The sequence below is a fragment of the Polypterus senegalus genome, chromosome 3, assembly GCF_016835505.1.
Source record: "Polypterus senegalus isolate Bchr_013 chromosome 3, ASM1683550v1, whole genome shotgun sequence".
NCBI lineage: Eukaryota > Metazoa > Chordata > Cladistia > Polypteriformes > Polypteridae > Polypterus > Polypterus senegalus.
Genome location: NC_053156.1, coordinates 113,350,175 through 113,367,685, shown reverse-complemented (window position 1 = coordinate 113,367,685; position 17,511 = coordinate 113,350,175). Strand labels below are relative to the sequence as shown.

At 36.2% G+C, this 17,511-nt stretch overlaps 1 protein-coding gene across 1 annotated transcript in view; it reads right to left on the bottom strand.

Moving 5' to 3' along the window:
* The window catches only part of ttk (ttk protein kinase), a 72,295-nt gene that overhangs the window by 52,923 nt on the left and 1,861 nt on the right, over positions 1–17,511 (bottom strand). The window contains 4 exon segments of the mRNA XM_039749756.1: positions 447–558; positions 4,053–4,199; positions 9,054–9,160; positions 10,817–11,039. Coding sequence (XP_039605690.1) covers positions 447–558; positions 4,053–4,199; positions 9,054–9,160; positions 10,817–11,039 — 589 coding nt within the window.

Sequence of the window (17,511 nt, the reverse complement as noted above, 5' to 3'; positions counted from 1 at the left end):
AATTACTTTCAAGTGTCATTTAGTGCATTTGAGACTGACTTTTCTCTTGTGTGCTTTGTGTTAGTTCCGATATATAAAACATGGATGTTGAACAAGGCTAAAAAATATACGCTGAAGTACATTAAAGCAGCAAAAGCAAAACAGATTTTGCTCATTCTTTCTGAGAACTAGCACAAAGTATATGACATTCACAACCATTTTCAAAAATGCTTAGCATCTTACAGACTTTCAAGCACTCCTTTGAAAACAGTTGAATAATTTGAAGTACATTGTACACACACACACCATAATTAATTCACAAAATGTAGCTATTGTCAGAATTTATTGTGATACATAGATTTAAAATTTCAAATAGGTAATAATACACTCAGAGTGGTAGAACATGGCCACAGATGAGCTGCCTGGAGATACAGTATGTAATAAAAATAACTGCAAATACTACTTACTGGTTTTTAGCAGTATCAAGTCGCACTTGTTCATTTCCATCATGATGCACGAAAGCATTTGCAAAAGACAAATTACTGGTGTTAAAGTCAAGTATGCTGAAATGTGATGGATCTGCATATGGAATAATACAGAAGAAACTATGAAGGAAGAGCATGCTATAACAGTGAAATCAAATGCAAAAACAAATATGCACATTTCTCAGTTGCAAGCAATTCTTCAGTCGGCTACTCTTGTTAGTGGTCACCAAAGCAGATCATCTTTTCCCATATCTTCCTGTCCTCTGCATCTTGCTAAGTTGCACCCACCACGTGCATGTCCTCTCTTGCCACATCCATAGGCCTTTCTCTTTTCCTCTTACCTGGCAGCTCCAGCCTTAACATCCTTCACCCAAATTACCCAGCATCTCTCCTCTGCACATGTCCCAACCAATGCATTCTCACCTCTCTGACTTTGTCTCCCAACAGTCCAGCCTGAGCGGACCCTCTAACATACTAATTTCTAATTCTATCCATTCTGGTCACACTCAATGCAAATCTTAACATCTTTAAACTCGCTACCTAAAGCTCGGTTTCTTGTTTTTTGGTCAGTGCCAGTCTCCAACCCATATAACATAGCTGATCTCACTACTGTCTTGTAGACCTTCCCTTTCACTCATGCTAGTACCAGTCTGTTACAAATCACTCTTGATACTCTTCTTCATTCTGCCTGCACTCTCTTCTTCACCTCTCTTCCACAATGCCCATTACTCTGTACTGTTGATCCCAAGTATTTAAACTCCTCCACCTTTTCCAACTCTACTCTCTGCATCCTCACCATTCCTCTGACCTCCTCATTCTCTCATACACATGTATTCTGTCTTGTTCCATCTGATCTTCATTCCACTCCTCTCCAGAGCATATCCTCACCTAGTCCACGGGGACTCCTGTCTACCTGACCATCACCATTACAACTAAGGAAGGGCTCAGTGCCGATCTCTGATGTAATCTTACCTCTACCTTTAATGCATCAGTCACTCCTACTGCAGACCTCACCACTGTCACACTTCCTTCTGATATATCCTGTACCACTCTTATATACTTCTCTGCCACCCGCGACTTCCTCATACAATACCACAACTCCTTTCTAGGCACCCTGTCATGTGCTTTCTCCACAAAGGAACAATGCATATCCTTCTGTCCTTCTCTATACTTCATCAGCATCCTCAGAACAAACTTTGCCTATGTAGTGATCTTCCTGGCATGACACCATATAGCCTTCACCTTCATCACCTTTCTTTTTAACCTAGCTTCCACTACTTTTTTCCCCATAACATCAGGCTGTGGTTAATCTATTTTATCCCTGTGTAGTTACTACAGTTCTGCACAGCCCCCTTATTCTTATAAATCGATACCAGTACACGCCTTCTCCACTCGTTATGCATCCTCTCACTTTCCAAGATTGCATAAAACAATCTGGTTGATAACTCCACTGCCACCTCTCCTAAACACCTCCATGCTTCCACAGATATGTCCTCTGGACTAATCGCATACCCATTCTTTATCCTCTTCAAAGCTGTCCTTAATTCCTCCTTGCTAATCCTTTTCACTTCCTGATTCACTATCTTCATATCAACAAACCTTCTCTCTCTTTCACTCATCAGCTTTGCAAAGTACTCTTTCCATCTACTTAGCACACTCTCCTTGCTTGCAAGTATGTTTCCATCTTTAACCTTTATCACCCTAACTTGCTGCACATCTTTCCTAGCTCGGTTCTTCTGTTTAGCCAGTTGGTACAGGTTCTTTTCTCCATTCATAGTGTTCAACCTATCATACAACTAATCATACACCCTTTCCTTTAGCCATCACCACCATTCTCTTCACCTTACACCTCATCTCCTTATACTCCCATCTACTTTCTGCATTTCTCAGACTATTGTACTTTTTTTTTTTGGATTTTATTAAAATCAAATAACATTCCATACAAATAAGTTTTGCAAAAATAGGTTTGAATCAAATCAACCCCCATCCATGAGAAACAGAGCTAGGCCAGTAGAGTAATACTTTAAGCTACTAAAAATGAGTAGATAAATTAATTAAATGAGTAAAGATAAATGGAGTAAAAGAGGGGAGAGAATCTACTTCCTCAATTTAAATGCTTATTCTAAAATGTTATTAATTAGATCCTGCCAGGTTCTGAAAATGTTTTGTACAGAAGTGAGAATTAGATTTTTTTTTTTTTTTAATTTCAAATAGTATAAAACATCAGTTACCCACTGAGTTAAAATAGGACAGTTAGGATTCTTCCAGTTGAGCAAGATAAGTCTACGTGCCAACAGTGTAGTAAAGGCAATTACAGTTTCTTTGCCTTCTCCACTTTAAGCCCATCTGGAAATGCACCAAACACAGCTGTTAATGGGTTAGGAGGGATTGTGACTCCAAGGCTGTCTGAAAGGCATTTAAACATTTTGGTTCAGAATGATGTTAATTTGGTGCAGGCCAAAAACATGCAACCCAGCGAGGCTGGAACTTGACTGCAATGTACACAGGTTGGATCTTGCCCTGGAAACATTTTGGACAATTTTAAGCGAGACAGATGTGCTTAATATGTAATTTTGAGTTAAATAATTGTATGCTTTGCACATATGGAGCTAGAGTGAATTCTGTGCATTGCTACCTTCCACTCCTTTTCTGAGAAGTTGAGTGAAAGATCCTTTTCCCACTGTAATCTTGGATCTTTGAAAGGGAGGGACTGTAAAATGGTTTTATATATTACGGAAATGCTGTCCGAGTCCTCAATACTGATCAATATTTTTTACGGCACAGGGGTAGGTGGGAGTTGAGGAAAATTTGGCAGGTTCTGTTTAACAAAGTTTCTAATTTGAAAGTAGTGAAAGAAATGTGTTGCTGGAAAGTTTAATTTGGAGCGACTATCCTACTTCTACTTTGCCAGCCTCTTCTTTTGTATACTCTCTCCTGTACTTCCCCATTCCACCACCTGGCTTCCTTTTCCTCCTTCCTCTGTCCAGATGTCAAACTGTAATTGCCCAGCTATCTAGTAACTCTTCACTGCCACCCAATGCCTGTCTTGCCTCCTGCTTGAAGTCAAACTTGCAGTCTTCATTTTTTTTAACTTCCACCATGTGATCCTTACTCTCCTCTTCTTCTTGATATCCAACGTCATCCTACTAACCAACATCCTATGCTGCCTAATAACGTTTTCCCCGGTCACCACTTTGCAGCCTCTAATCTCCTTCAGACTGACTCTCCTGCATAGGATATAATTTACCTGTGTGCATCTTCCTCCACTCTTGTTTGTTACCCTGTGTTCTTCCCTCTTCTTAAAATACATATTCACCACAGCTTTGTCCATCCTTTTCACAAAATCAACTATCATCTTACCTTCACTCCTCTCCTTGACAGAATACCTAGCCATCACCTACACATTCCCTCTGTTCCCTTAACCAACATGTTCTATAAAATCTGCTGCAAGCAATTAAGACACATAAATGTTCTAAATAAAATAAGCTTAATAGGGTCCAATTTCTTTTTTTTTTTTCTTATATTTTATACTACCAGATGATTTTAACTGAACAAATTTCTTGCACATTTATAGCAGGATTTACTTACCCGATTTATTTTCTTTATTTGAAGGTGAAACTATTAGCTGCGTTTTCCCATATTTTAAATTGTAGATTGCCAAGTGCACCATTTCGATAGGAGCTGCATTTATTTTTTTTGCCTTTTCCAGTATTGCTGCACATTTCTTTCTATTACCTACAAATTAAACAGAACTGTTACATAAACACAAAAAGAAAACTGAACTAATTATGCTATGTCTGTATAAAACATGCATGCAGTTCTGACATACGTTTTGTGTTATTAGAAACCAATGTGTTTCTATGAAATACAACTGAAGTCGATCATGCACGATTTACCTTTGTTTAACTCAAAGACTGCCTAGCCATTGCAGCATACTGCAGTTTTTTGTAACCAGTGAGAAAGTATTTCACATTGCATCCGAAAGCAATATTACCAAAAATGCAGGATCATTTAACATATAATCCATTTAAAATATAATAATGCCATGAGTCTATCACAGCATGCCTGAACATCAGTCCAAAGACAGCAGCTGTTCTCAGCATCTGAGGGGTATTCTTCGTACATTGCTGACATCATCCAAGATCAGAATCCTCATTTTGGGCCAGCTAATGGCAATTTAACTCATCCAATTATGTTGGTTCTCCAAAAACGCACTTGAGGATTAGATTAGCCGAGCTGGATACAATCATCTAATATGATCAGCAAGTCGCTTATTAGTAGATAGAGAGGTCAAAAGAAACAGTGCAATTTTTTTTCTTCCAGGCTCAGTAAGACGTTTTACTAGAGTGGTATGGTGAATTCTAGGAATTAACACAGTATGTACAAAAGGAAACACTGCAAAAGCAGACAAAACTCAAAAAGAGGGTTGGCAAAAAGCTATGGAAAAATTAAATGCGTATATCTCTTTTTATTATCTATATATAACATTCAATTTGCAGTGTTACATCATTATTAGCACAGTCAGGACCTGGGAACAGATTAAAGTACTTCAGACTGGTAAGTCTTACATATTTCAGCATAAACAAACAGTTTCAAGAACATTTTCTTTATTGATATTTTATTATTATTACAACATATTATATTCCTTTAACAGCTAATAAAAAGAAGGACCACCAAAAAAAAAAAAAAAAAAAAAAAACCTAACACAACTGCTGGAGGTATACCTGGCCCACACCTCACCCTGCTAAAGAGCTAGTTCCCCAATAGAATGCCCGTCACAATGTTTCTGTGGGGATTTCTACTGGAAAACTCCTCCTCGGAACCACTGGAAGGATGCTGCAGTGGTCATTTCATTGCAAGTAAAGGACCAGCATTGCATATATTTGTGCTGTGTGTGTGCCATAGGTGTGTTTTCAGATGCCTTGTTGATCAATTTCCATATATTGATTTTCTGATAGGTCAGTTGCAGGGAATGTCATAACACTTCCACCTGTCCATAAATACTAAAGGTTGACCCATGTGATGTGTTGGATGAGGACACAGTGTCTGACTACTCATCAGGAGAAGAGATAAGTATGTAAACACTTAATATTTAATATTGTATAAACTTCACTCTAAGCATTCCTGTACTGACAATAATAACTGTTGCACAGGAGCCCACTGCCAGCACACATGCCCCTTCTGGTATATAGCCCACAGAGAAAAAGGTAAGATAAGGAGGTTAGTTGTAATATTCTAATGAAGCTTCTTGAACCATTTGCTGTATTTTGTGAACATTTGGTTTAGCAAAAGGGTTAGTACATTTTATTGTTAAGGCAAGAGGCACCATGCAGACAAAAATCCTAAGGCATTTGTATTTGATTTTTATATGCAGAAAAATGTGTGTGCTTTGTGAAGAGAATATCTTTGAGAGAATATGCCATGCAGAAAATTAAAAATGAGAAAAATACAGCAAGACACGGTGCTAGATGAACTTAGGAAAACCAAAATCAAGTTGCAGATACAACTATTTCAGAAACAAATGGTAAAGAATTAATCTCTCTCTCTCTCACAATTTGTGTTCTTTTTTATTTTCTTTTTATTAATTTTATTGTAACCATTCCACACAAATCAATCAATTTTTACAAAAAATACGACTGAGAACAAGTCAAACCCCACCCCTGAGAGAGAGAGAGAGAGAGAGAGCGAGCATGGCCAACGGGGTAAAACTTAAGGCTTGTAAACATACCTAAATTGATGAGTTTGATAGCCCAATAGAGATGAATGGAGAAGAAAAAGAAATGCGGAAATAATTACTTCCTCAGAGCTTTAAGAGCTTACTCTAAAATATTACTGATTAGATCCTGCCATGTTTTGAAAAAATTCTGTACTGATCATCTAACTGAATATTTGATTTTTTCCCATTTCAAATAGTATAATACATCGGTTTCCTGAAGGTTAGGATTCTTCCAGTTTAGCAAAATAAGTCTGCGTGCCAAAAGTGATAGTGAAAGAAATGTGTAGCTGGAGAGTTAAATTTGGAATGTAATTGTTCATAGGATGCAAATATGTTGTCTATATAAAGATCTCTAAGCAAGTTAATCCCAAATATTTTCCAAATATTAAAAACTGCATATGTTTGTGAAGGTTGAAAGAGGTGGTTCTCTTGCAGAGGCACCATAGATAAAAGCTTCTCTATCTTAAAATGCTTTCTACATTGGTTCCATATTCTGAGTGAGTGAAGCACAATTGGGTTATCAGTATATTGCCGATAGTTACATTTGTTGTGTGTACTTATTAATAATTCTCAACCCCCTTACAGTCTGAAAGGAAGTAAAAAGTCTTGGCTAATATAACACTTGCGTTGAACAATTGTGTTGTCATTATTGAAAATACTGAGCCATGATTCTGTCCGTGGTAGATCTGCCACTGGGTTGGTCAAGGTGCAGTAGCTCAAGGTCATTATCAGGCTGCAGCACCACCTCAGAGGCCCTTTCTTTTCTGAGGGTGGCTATGTTGTGTTGTGTGTCTAAGATAGAGCATGCAACAATTATGTCACATGCACAATTGGGTACAACCTTCAGCCTATTTAGACACTGAAATCTCTCCTTTATGTGGCCAAATGTCATTTCAATTTGTGCCCTTTTCTTAAACAGAGCTGAATTATATCGGGTTTGTGGACCAGGGTCGGGATCATTAAAAATTGTCTGCAGGTGTAGCCATTCTCCAACCGGGATCCCATCATGATGGCCTGAGTAAAATGTAACAATTGTGAGTGAAAAAAATGCTTCTCCATGATTTCTAAATATGTATGGGTATTACTTTGTTCAAGTGTCTAATAGAAGTGTGACTCCCTAAAAATTCTAGCATCATGAACTGAACCAGGCCATTTAGCCTCCAAATGAAATGATGCAAGATATAGCACAGATTATCTGAGAATGTATTCATAGCATGTATGTTAGACACATTTATTTACTATGTCAATAGGCCTATTGGCTATTTTCAGCTGTAATGTTATAGCTTACACTACCTGTACATTAATACTGTAGAAACCTTTTCTATTTTTGTAATCCCCTTTATTTGCACCTGATGGGGACTTGATTTGGATTAGGATCAGAGTACAGTCCAATGCTCCAATCATTAGGGAATCCTGGGAAATAAGAATATTAGTCTGGTTTTAAAGTTCTTTATAGAAACATAGGCTTTTGCCTATACATTACCTGCAATGGCATAAAAAGACACTTCAATTGTCTGCACACGCAGGTATCCAGGAAAAACAATAAAAACTCTTAGTTTTATAAGTGTTTCAGGGCCAAGTACACTTTATGAATTGACCGACAAATAGCACTGTTTGACAAATTTTCCGCATCGCCTGCCAAGTGCTGCTTGTGAAAAACCTCTACATACTGTCTGGGTGGTCGTGACAGCACAACTTCTAAATCTGGCTCCTAATATAAGGAAATAATAAATTACTGATGTATAAAAATCCCTCTTGGCTGAAGCCATCTCTCTTAAAATCTTTTAGCCTTTTTTTTTTTTTTGACAACTGTGCAAAATTTTTTCTACTTGAAATTCTCCATTATATATCTTTATTATCTGCGCAACGATTGGAATCAGTCGTTAATCTATAAATGGGAAGGCCATGGCTGAATGGATTTCCACGCACAAAAACTGGTTAAGAGTGTGAACTGAAACTTGTTTACATAGTGAGGTTTACAGTTTGTTGCTGGGATACATCCAAAAATAGTTTTAAGAGTGTTGAAGAATCGACAGATCTAGGATCATGCAAAATCATCAAACATTTAATCCTGCTAAACCACAGTAGTAGGTTGACAAGCAAAATGACACCTTTAATTGGCTAACTAAAAAGACTACAATATGCAACCTTTCGAGGCAACTTGGGCCCCTTCTTCAGGCAAGATGTAATCATTACATTTTCAATGGGTGTAAAAATTGCTGTTTTTGGAGCCTTTTTCAAGGGGTGACAATGCTCATTTAAATACCTCACATGTACACAAAGTATAACACTAGTCTAGGTACCTTATTTGGTGCAAGAGAAATGCATTCGACTGGAAGTGTAATACACTGGCACATATTAGATAAATCAGCAAGCTGCAGATTAAAAGTAATGATTTACAGTATATTTATGCAGCTACATGGAATCTTTAAAGACATTTTAAGTCCACGTTTACACATGGACAAATAAAATTAGTTTCAGATAAAGTGGTTAAAAACTATGCTATGAAAATAACTGAGAAGTCACGAGAAGTGATGTTTTCCTAGCATACCATGGAAAAGTTATTGATCATTGAAAAATAAAGGGCAATACAAAAATAATTTAAACTACCAAATTTTTATACCTAAAGGCTTTTTACATGAGAAAAATAAAGATTTCGTCAGCCCATGGGCAGATACAAAATGAAGAAGTCTTTATGACAAGCACTAACAGAAGAAGTTTCACTCCACTTATGCATAATGAGGTGATGGTAAAATTTTCAGCCAATTTATACTAAAACAGGGTTAGGCAAGAATGCGCTTTCAAATAACTGCCATACACTTAAGAACAAAGAGCTATATATAGGGGCACATTATGGAAACTGAATTTCATACCTTGTGATAATTCAAACTGTGCGTAACAAATGTGAACAAAGGCAAAAATTTTGCTGTTTAGTGAAGCCAACTTGTAATCATCTCGTGCTTCATCTGGGTCTTGAATGCTACATAAACCATAAAAATATGTTAATACACAAACCAAACACTGCACAACTTTCAATGATACCATTATTCAATTGTCTAAACAATTACAAAGTTGTATACATTTAGTCTGTAGTTTCAGAAATTAAAAATATGGCTCTCTTTTACATTGCTTGGAATTTAGGAAGATCTAAAATGCTTCCATGGGTTTTAGTGCAGAAGAGTCTTAATTTTTCAAAATTTTTTTCCTTAATTTTCACTCACTCAAGAATTTTACATTCTTTCTTTTTATTAACCATTAGGCAACTAACAAAGTCACAAATAATAAGGGAGATTATAGCTAATTAAATAAATACTGCTTTCAACCGACTGTATATATTCACACTTAAGAAGCTGCCTTTAAAAAGCTTTTCATGGAAAGAATAAATAAACAAACAAACAAACCCTTCCATTGATTTTCCAAAAAGGGCAAAACAAATTAATCTGACAGGCAAAGGATACAGAATACATTATGAAATGACATTGGTCTTGAATTACAATATTTTCAAAGTATTAAACCCTACCACCACTGCATGCCTTGAATTGGATGGGATTTCAATATACATTTCTTGTATTCAACTTAATAATACAATAAGAAAAGCCTAAACACGTGCCTGGCCACCAAAAACTTAACAGGTAAAGAAAGAGCCATATCTTTTTTTTTTTTTTATAAATAAAACTTCTATTCTTCTAATATTATGAACCAGTAACAGCCTACAATTGACTTGAGCATTCCTAGTTTTCATACTCTATCTCTGTTTAGCATTCGTTTGCTCAGAGGTTGATGCGCTTGCTGCTTCCGTATCAGCTCTTCTATTCTCCAACATAGCGGCCCGCTGCTTCTCTTCTTTCGTTGGCATCTTTTCGCATTAAAACTGATTCAGTTAAGTTTTTGTGTTGAAATTACTTAGTACATTTTCTTTAACTTTTCACTTAACCTAGCACTTAAGTCTTCAATCTGTCTCAAGAAAGATTAGCGAAGGCGGTAGGGAATGAGAACGGCGCCCATACGCATGCGCCGCACGGCTGCCCTGCCGATAGTTGATTCTACAATAAAATAAAGTGAAAATAAAAATAATAATAATAATAATAATAATAATAGTAATAAAAATCATCACCCCGAAAGCGGATAGTACACATCATGTAGTATATATGTACCAAATTTCAAGTCAATAGGTGATACGGTTTGTGAGCTACAGGCGATTTAAAATCCCGGACAGACAAACGAACAGCCACGATAGAGTATTATATAAAAAGATTGCAGTTTTAGAAAATTGCAATCCTCAGAGTGTCAGTGTCAAGGACGGAGTCAACTTTGTTTCTATAAACAGTTTCTTGATACTTTGTTAACAGACCAGTGTAAGAGTGGGTCAGTTCTAGATTTTCAGTTTAAAACTTTTGGTTTTATGCTTTCTACACATTTTTTTTGTTTTAAATTGTCAACAGTAAAAAAAAGTGAATCCATCCTTCCTTTAACATGAACAATTGTAGCATCTTAAGTTGGGGAAAAAATATATTTTTAAATATCCTAATGAAATTTTTAATGTATTTGATGGAGTTAACAATGGAGATTCTTCTTTGAAATTCTGAGGTCAACTTACTTGATGAAAAGCCATTTTAGAAAAGATCTTTGTACTTACGCTTTAAGTTCTGCAAATCTTATTAAAATGCGAGCATAGCTTTCATTTTTGCTGTGCTTTTCAGGAGGCAGTGATGCAGACAACTTGCTGTACAGGTCAATCAGCTTTTTATGAAACTTAGGATCTTTATTAGGGTTTCCATCCGTTTCAATTTTCATCAAAAATTGAAAACATTCTTCAGGAGAGCCGGATAACATCATCTGTTTAACATTTTCTGTATTGTCTACAAGGAAAAAAGAAAAATATTTATAAAAGACAAAGCTGATTAATCTTTCTGGTCATTTTTATTGTGCACATGTTAATTCTTCACAAAAAAAGCCAACATACCACTGTATAATATTTTAATATTTTCCCATAAATCAAACTCTTACAAGTACATGTGAAATCAAAGACAGAATAAGTTGTCAAAAGTGATATTTTATAAAAACAACTATATTAACAGGACACATCCTATTCAGGGCCTATACCAATACCATTAGGAACAAGGCACCGTGTGAATGGGGCTCCAGTTTATTCATTGCATAGCCCTTCCCAAACAGCTTAGAGAACCCAAATATCCTAACATGCTCTTCTTTGGGGAAGTTAGTTGAAAATCCACACAGTTTATTCTACATTTTTCCACTAGAATGATAAGAAGTTTAAGCTAAAGATGCTAAGGTGTTTTCGGCTCACACATTCCTCTACAACACAACATAACTGAATAAAAATAATTCTTAACGACATATGATGCTAAAGATCAGATAAGATATTCACATTTCTTATTCCCTACAATGCCCCCGATTATACTTCATTAAAATTTCTCATTGTTATTGTCAAATCTTGGTTTTCATGTTTATCACATGTATTTGCTTCTGAATTAAATAAATTTATCACTGCCATCCATAAATTCCAAAGGATGAGAGAATTCAGATTGTTCGCTAAGGGTTTTACACCACCAGTTTAAAAATAAAAAAAGTTTAAGAGATAGGGTTAACTCTGCAAATTAATGATTTAACTTTTAAGAATGAAAAAACAAATTTACAAGTATTTTATTAAACTACAGAATACCGTAACATTAATTAAGGTGTCAGATTTAAAATAAATGAACCAAAGGGTGTAGAGAGAAAGGAAGATGAAAACAGATGAAAAGTAAGCCAAAGCCAATGAAGGAGGGCCATAGACCAACGACAAATAAGGAAGAAGGGAGAGACCACTTACCTAACAAACCATCTGAACATAGCATAAACATCAAATGATATTTTGTTATCACCAACAATAATAATAATAATAATTCTTTGCATTTATATAGCGCTTTTCTCACTACTCAAAGCACTCAGCAATTGGAGGTTAAGGGCCCAACAGAGCAGAGTCCCTTTTGGCATTACGGGATTTGAACCGGCAACCTTACGATTGCCAGTGCAGATCCCTAGCCTCCGAGCCACCACTCTGCCTACCAACCCTAATAAAACCAACACATGCAGATCTGGCATAGAGCCTTACATGCACACCATTTAAGAGCACATGCGGTTCCTAAAAAAACCAAATGTTTTACAAAAAATACTAAAGTTCCACAGTAATGATCTTACCTGTTAAAAGGGTATGTGAAGAATTATATGTAATTTAAAGACTTTAATTTAATATATTAGATTGTAAAAATGTATAATGAAAATAAATCATCCATAATAGGATGCCATGAATATAATGGCAAACTCTCCAAACAACCCCAGAATCAAGTAGTAGTAGTAGTAAATACATAACTATAAAGACAAAAACTTCCTTATGTGCAAAATGACTATGTAATTAATGTATTACTCTTTTTATTAATTTCCCCAAAACATCCCTTCATAAACAACAGGACACAGAGAAAAAGGCTCCTAAATAATTAACAATGCTACAGGTCGTTTTAATAGGTAAGACAGTCAGCTTTATAATATTTGGTTTTGTTTGACACTCCCAATCCATCTAATGTTATGCTATTTCTCACTTCCCACACCCCAAATTCACATATTGACTGCATAAATGCTCTTGACCCTTAATAGACTGCTTCTTTGTACAACCAACCAAATACTGTAAAACAAGAACACAAGCACCACAACACCCATAACTAAGTCAAATTGCTAACCATTGAAAAATGAAAATTAAGATAGGCTTCAAATAGAAATGCATGCTCATAAAATGCAATATATTTGAAGCAAGGTTTGCAATGATCACCAACTGACCAAGCATCAAAAGTCTGCACGTGGTTGGTGATGGTTAATCTTCCAAAATACAGCTTATGAAGGAGTTAACTTGGGTAGATAGTGGGGTGGCTAACGATAGCTAAATTCTGATTAGCAAACCAGTGTGGCAACTTCTATCAATGGTTTTCAAAGTGTGGTCCTCTAACCACCTTGGTTCACAAAATGAGCCATTGTATCAGAGCAAAGTGACTTTTAAAATTGCCCAAATATGTTAGTCCTTTTACACATTTAAGTAGACATGTATTTATAACAAACTATTTTGCTTAACATCCATGCTACAGAATGAACTTTGGTCCATGAGGAAGGTAACTACTGTACTGTTCCATCAACTTCAGAAATAGTCGACAGTACACAAGAACAAGTGAGAACTTTATAAATGAACAACAGGGAAACAGAATGCATGCCTACTTCACTATTGTTTATGCACAGGTTCCAAATCTCACTCCTGTCACTGTTCTGCATTAGTTATTCTTTCAGTAAGATGTACACTGTTGTGTATGGCAAGCTATATACTACTGCAATAACTATTACATCAGGCTGTTCCTTCCTGCTCGCTTATTGCAAATGCCGTTTTCTTTATCTCTCCAATAAAGCTGAGGCTTTATTATGGATCACTGGCTAAAGTACAGGGCTTTAAATAAATAAATTTCATTAATAAAATATATGTGGTGTGGTCATTGTAAAGAAAAATTATGCTAACGAATGACTGTTGGCTGCATTGAATCTTCGACTTTAGCAAAGTCTGAAACATGGACTACAACTGACTTATGTGAAACATGTTGAATATGTTTCTTAGTTACTTCATTGATACATAAAAGAGATATAGAGAGATTAACCTGAATGTACAGTGGATTCAGAAAGTATTCACACCTTTTCACTACCTGCACATTTTGTGTTGAAAAATTTTAAACACAAAGTTGCCATTTTTGTCCATCAATCTTCTCTTAATAACCCATAATGAAAAAGGTAAAAACATGTTTTCAGAAAAGTTTGCAAATTTATAAAAAACAAAAGATGTCCTTGTATAAATGAGAGATTTCAGTTATTTCCTCAGACATTGTAGGACCGCTCACATTTTTCCATCTATTCTCATTCATTTCTACAGGTGCACAGTGGAGTCCACTCTCACCGGCTACATCTTATTCTAATATGGCAACTGCTGGGCTCAACAAAAGTAAAACACTGTAGTGGATGGGGAAGGAAGCACAGAATATTACTAGAGCCAGCTGCTATTTACGATATATATGTACAACACTCGCAGCATTAGGAACGCAAACAGGAGGAGTTAAGACTTTGCCCATCCTACATATTCACTTTTCTCAATTCTCCCTTCTGGCAAATGGTACAGGGCCAATAGCACTAGTCAGTAAATTCAAGGACAGTTTCTATTCACAAGCAGTGAAGATGTCAAAAACTGAAGCATCAAAAGTTTGTTTATGTAGACAAAGTACATGTGCATGTTATTTATGCTTTTATTTATTTCGTATTGTATTTTTCTCAGCTGTTCAGAGCCGACACGCAAGTAAAATTTAATTGTACTATGTACACAACAATAAACTGAACTTATAGTTTTTGTACATGGAAATATCTGGAATTATTTAAGCATTCACTATCTCATGTAGCAATTATATAGTACGGTTTGAATTACTATTTTTAGTATTGATTTTAAGTAGCATGTATGTTTCTGTTATTGGACAGAAAAAGTGATTGAATAAATTTAGTGGATACATGTACACATGGCACATTAAATCAGGTAGTCCATGATGTTCGTATCACTCTTTACAAACCCAATGTTACAATTACCCTTTAGTTATGTTGGAGGCGGCTGGAGGGTACACACCCACTCATCACAAATGAAATTTAAACACGGTTCGTGCATACTGCTAGCCCCAAATAAAAAATATCTTAAATTAGCAATATGATTTCTTCAACTTCAGTAAATGCTAAACTTCTGCTTGAAACATGAATGCTGCTGCGAATCCCATAAATGCCAGAGGTGATTCCATTCTGTAAGGCCCTTAATTTGCAATTGCAATGTCCTGATTATGACGTGAACTTGCATCCAGCCCTTCAAGCAAGTCCTCCATCTTGCAGGGAAAACTCGGAGGTTGGTGGCAAGATTGGTACTCCAGCCACTGTTACCCCCAAAAAAAAAACCCTCACACTGTTCCATTGTATTCAAACTATTGTGGTGCGGAGGTGTCATCCGCTGCACGAATGCACTTTGGTCCTAATTTGAGATCCTAAGGTGGTTTGTCGTGTGGTATGTACAGCTGTTTCAGTGCATGCTCCCTATTTCAGGAGAATTTTAACAGAGTTGCACTGAGAATTTGCTATTCTGCTGTTCACATCATTCAACTACAGGACCACTGAACAGCACTGTATATACACTGAGATTCTTAAATAAAATAACGAAAAGTAAAATCAACAAAATGAGAAGTGCCAGTTCTTATACCATTTTCTTAGTAAATCTATATAATGGGTAATTGATTCTGGCCGTTTTGTGTTCTTTATAACATTCTTCAGCTTGTTGTTACGCTTATGCTTAGAGCAGCACATCCACAAACGCACTGTGTCCTAGCAGGAAAGTAGGAAAACAAGAGCAAAAACTCGAAATATCAGTGCCTCAGATTCATAAAAATGAAAGGAATATACTAGCTGAACTTGGTTGTAGAGATTTTCAGAGTTATTCCTTATAGCATCTGGGACTGCTTGGGGTCAAAAGGCGAGAAATGCCACTGAAGACACAAACACACTTGGGTCTCCGATCTCCTCATAGCTCCTGGAAATGTTTAGACTAAAAATTACCCCAAAGCCCATGTGCAGGTTATCTGATAAATCTTTGGAAAGACTGAATTCTTAGTCAAATAATCAGCAAATGAAAAAATGCCTCTAGCCAAGTACAGTGGAACCTCAGGTCACAACATCTCTGAACACGTACAAATCGGGTTACAATCAAAAAGTTCGCCAAACTTTTGCATCTGTTCACGACCACACACTCGGGTGACAAACAAGCCAGTTTTCCTTCCGGTTCGTACTCGCTGATGATTATCGCATGTGTTCAGTCTCTCCCTGTACATTGTTCTCGGTCAGACGTGCGTGCATTCGCTGTGAACTCTTTGTGCTCTATTTCGTGTGCTTTTGCATTCATTTTGCAATTAACCATGGCCTGTAAGCAAGTGAAGAGTGGTAGTGTTGGTGAGAAGAAAGGTTCAAAGAAAATTGAAATCGAATTAAAGAAAGAAACTACTGAAAAGTAGGAGCACGGTGTTCGTGTTACTGATCTTTCTGCCGAGTACAAGACAACAAAATCTACTATTCTAAAGCAGAAAGAGGCCATTAAAGCAGCTGATGTTGCAAAAGGAGTTACAGTGTTAACCAAGCAGAGGCCTCAAGTGCTGGAAGAGATGGAAAACTGTTGCTAGTGTGGTTGAACGAGAAGCAACTTGCAGGGGATAGCATAAGCGAGGCGATGTTATGCGAGAAAGCCAGGAAGATTCGTGGGGATTTGCTGCAAGGTTAGTTTTCTTGGTTGTTTATGTATAAATTAAGGATTTTTCAAAATTTTCATTTTTTTCCCTGTGCTTAAAACTTATTTTAAAAAAAAACAACATGCGTTTACAGCGAGCAGTTTATAAGGCTATAGCGTGAACTCTTGCAATGTTAGTTTTCGCTGTTGTTCAAGGTTTTCTCAGTGTTATTCAATGTTTTTACATTTAGTTTACTATTACACTGTGCATTCTATGGTATAATTAACTATTTTTGTGCTTAATAAATCTTTAAAAAAATATATATATTTACATACAGCTTGTACGGTCCGGAATGGAGTAATTGCATTTACATACAATCCTATGGGGGAAATTAGTTCGGGTGACGACCAAATCGGGTTGCGGCCAGAGTTTTGGAACAAATTACAGTCGTGACCCGGGGTTCCACTGTATTGATGCCAAAACTGCCATTTAAGCCATAACACCATTGACAATTCACTTACAGCAGTGATTAAAAGTCATTCCAAACTAAAATAAATCATATTCTACAAAGCAAAAGTAACCACTTGCCCAATACAAACCTATCAAATAATTGGTTATGGTTATAACCAACATTCCACCCTTCCAAAAGACTATATGTACCATAGTTATAGATTAAAGCGGTTTAAATGTTTTGAGCGAAAACATAAACGGGCATCTATCAAACATTTGTTAAGCAACTACAAAACCTTGAAGTACTTAAGAGAAAGGTATTTATAAAAAAAAAAAAAAAAGATATATTCCTATAAAACAACCACCAAACCCATATACAGTAACAGAATTTTAATTAAAACACAAAATTCAAGAAAAATATAAGAATCAGAATAAGCCAAGAAGTGAAAACATGGTGTCTATAAAGGAAGGCTTCAAAATGTGTATAACCAAACAGAGTAAGAAAGTAATCAAAACTACACAGCCATAATTGTACAGTGGTACACAGTGACATATA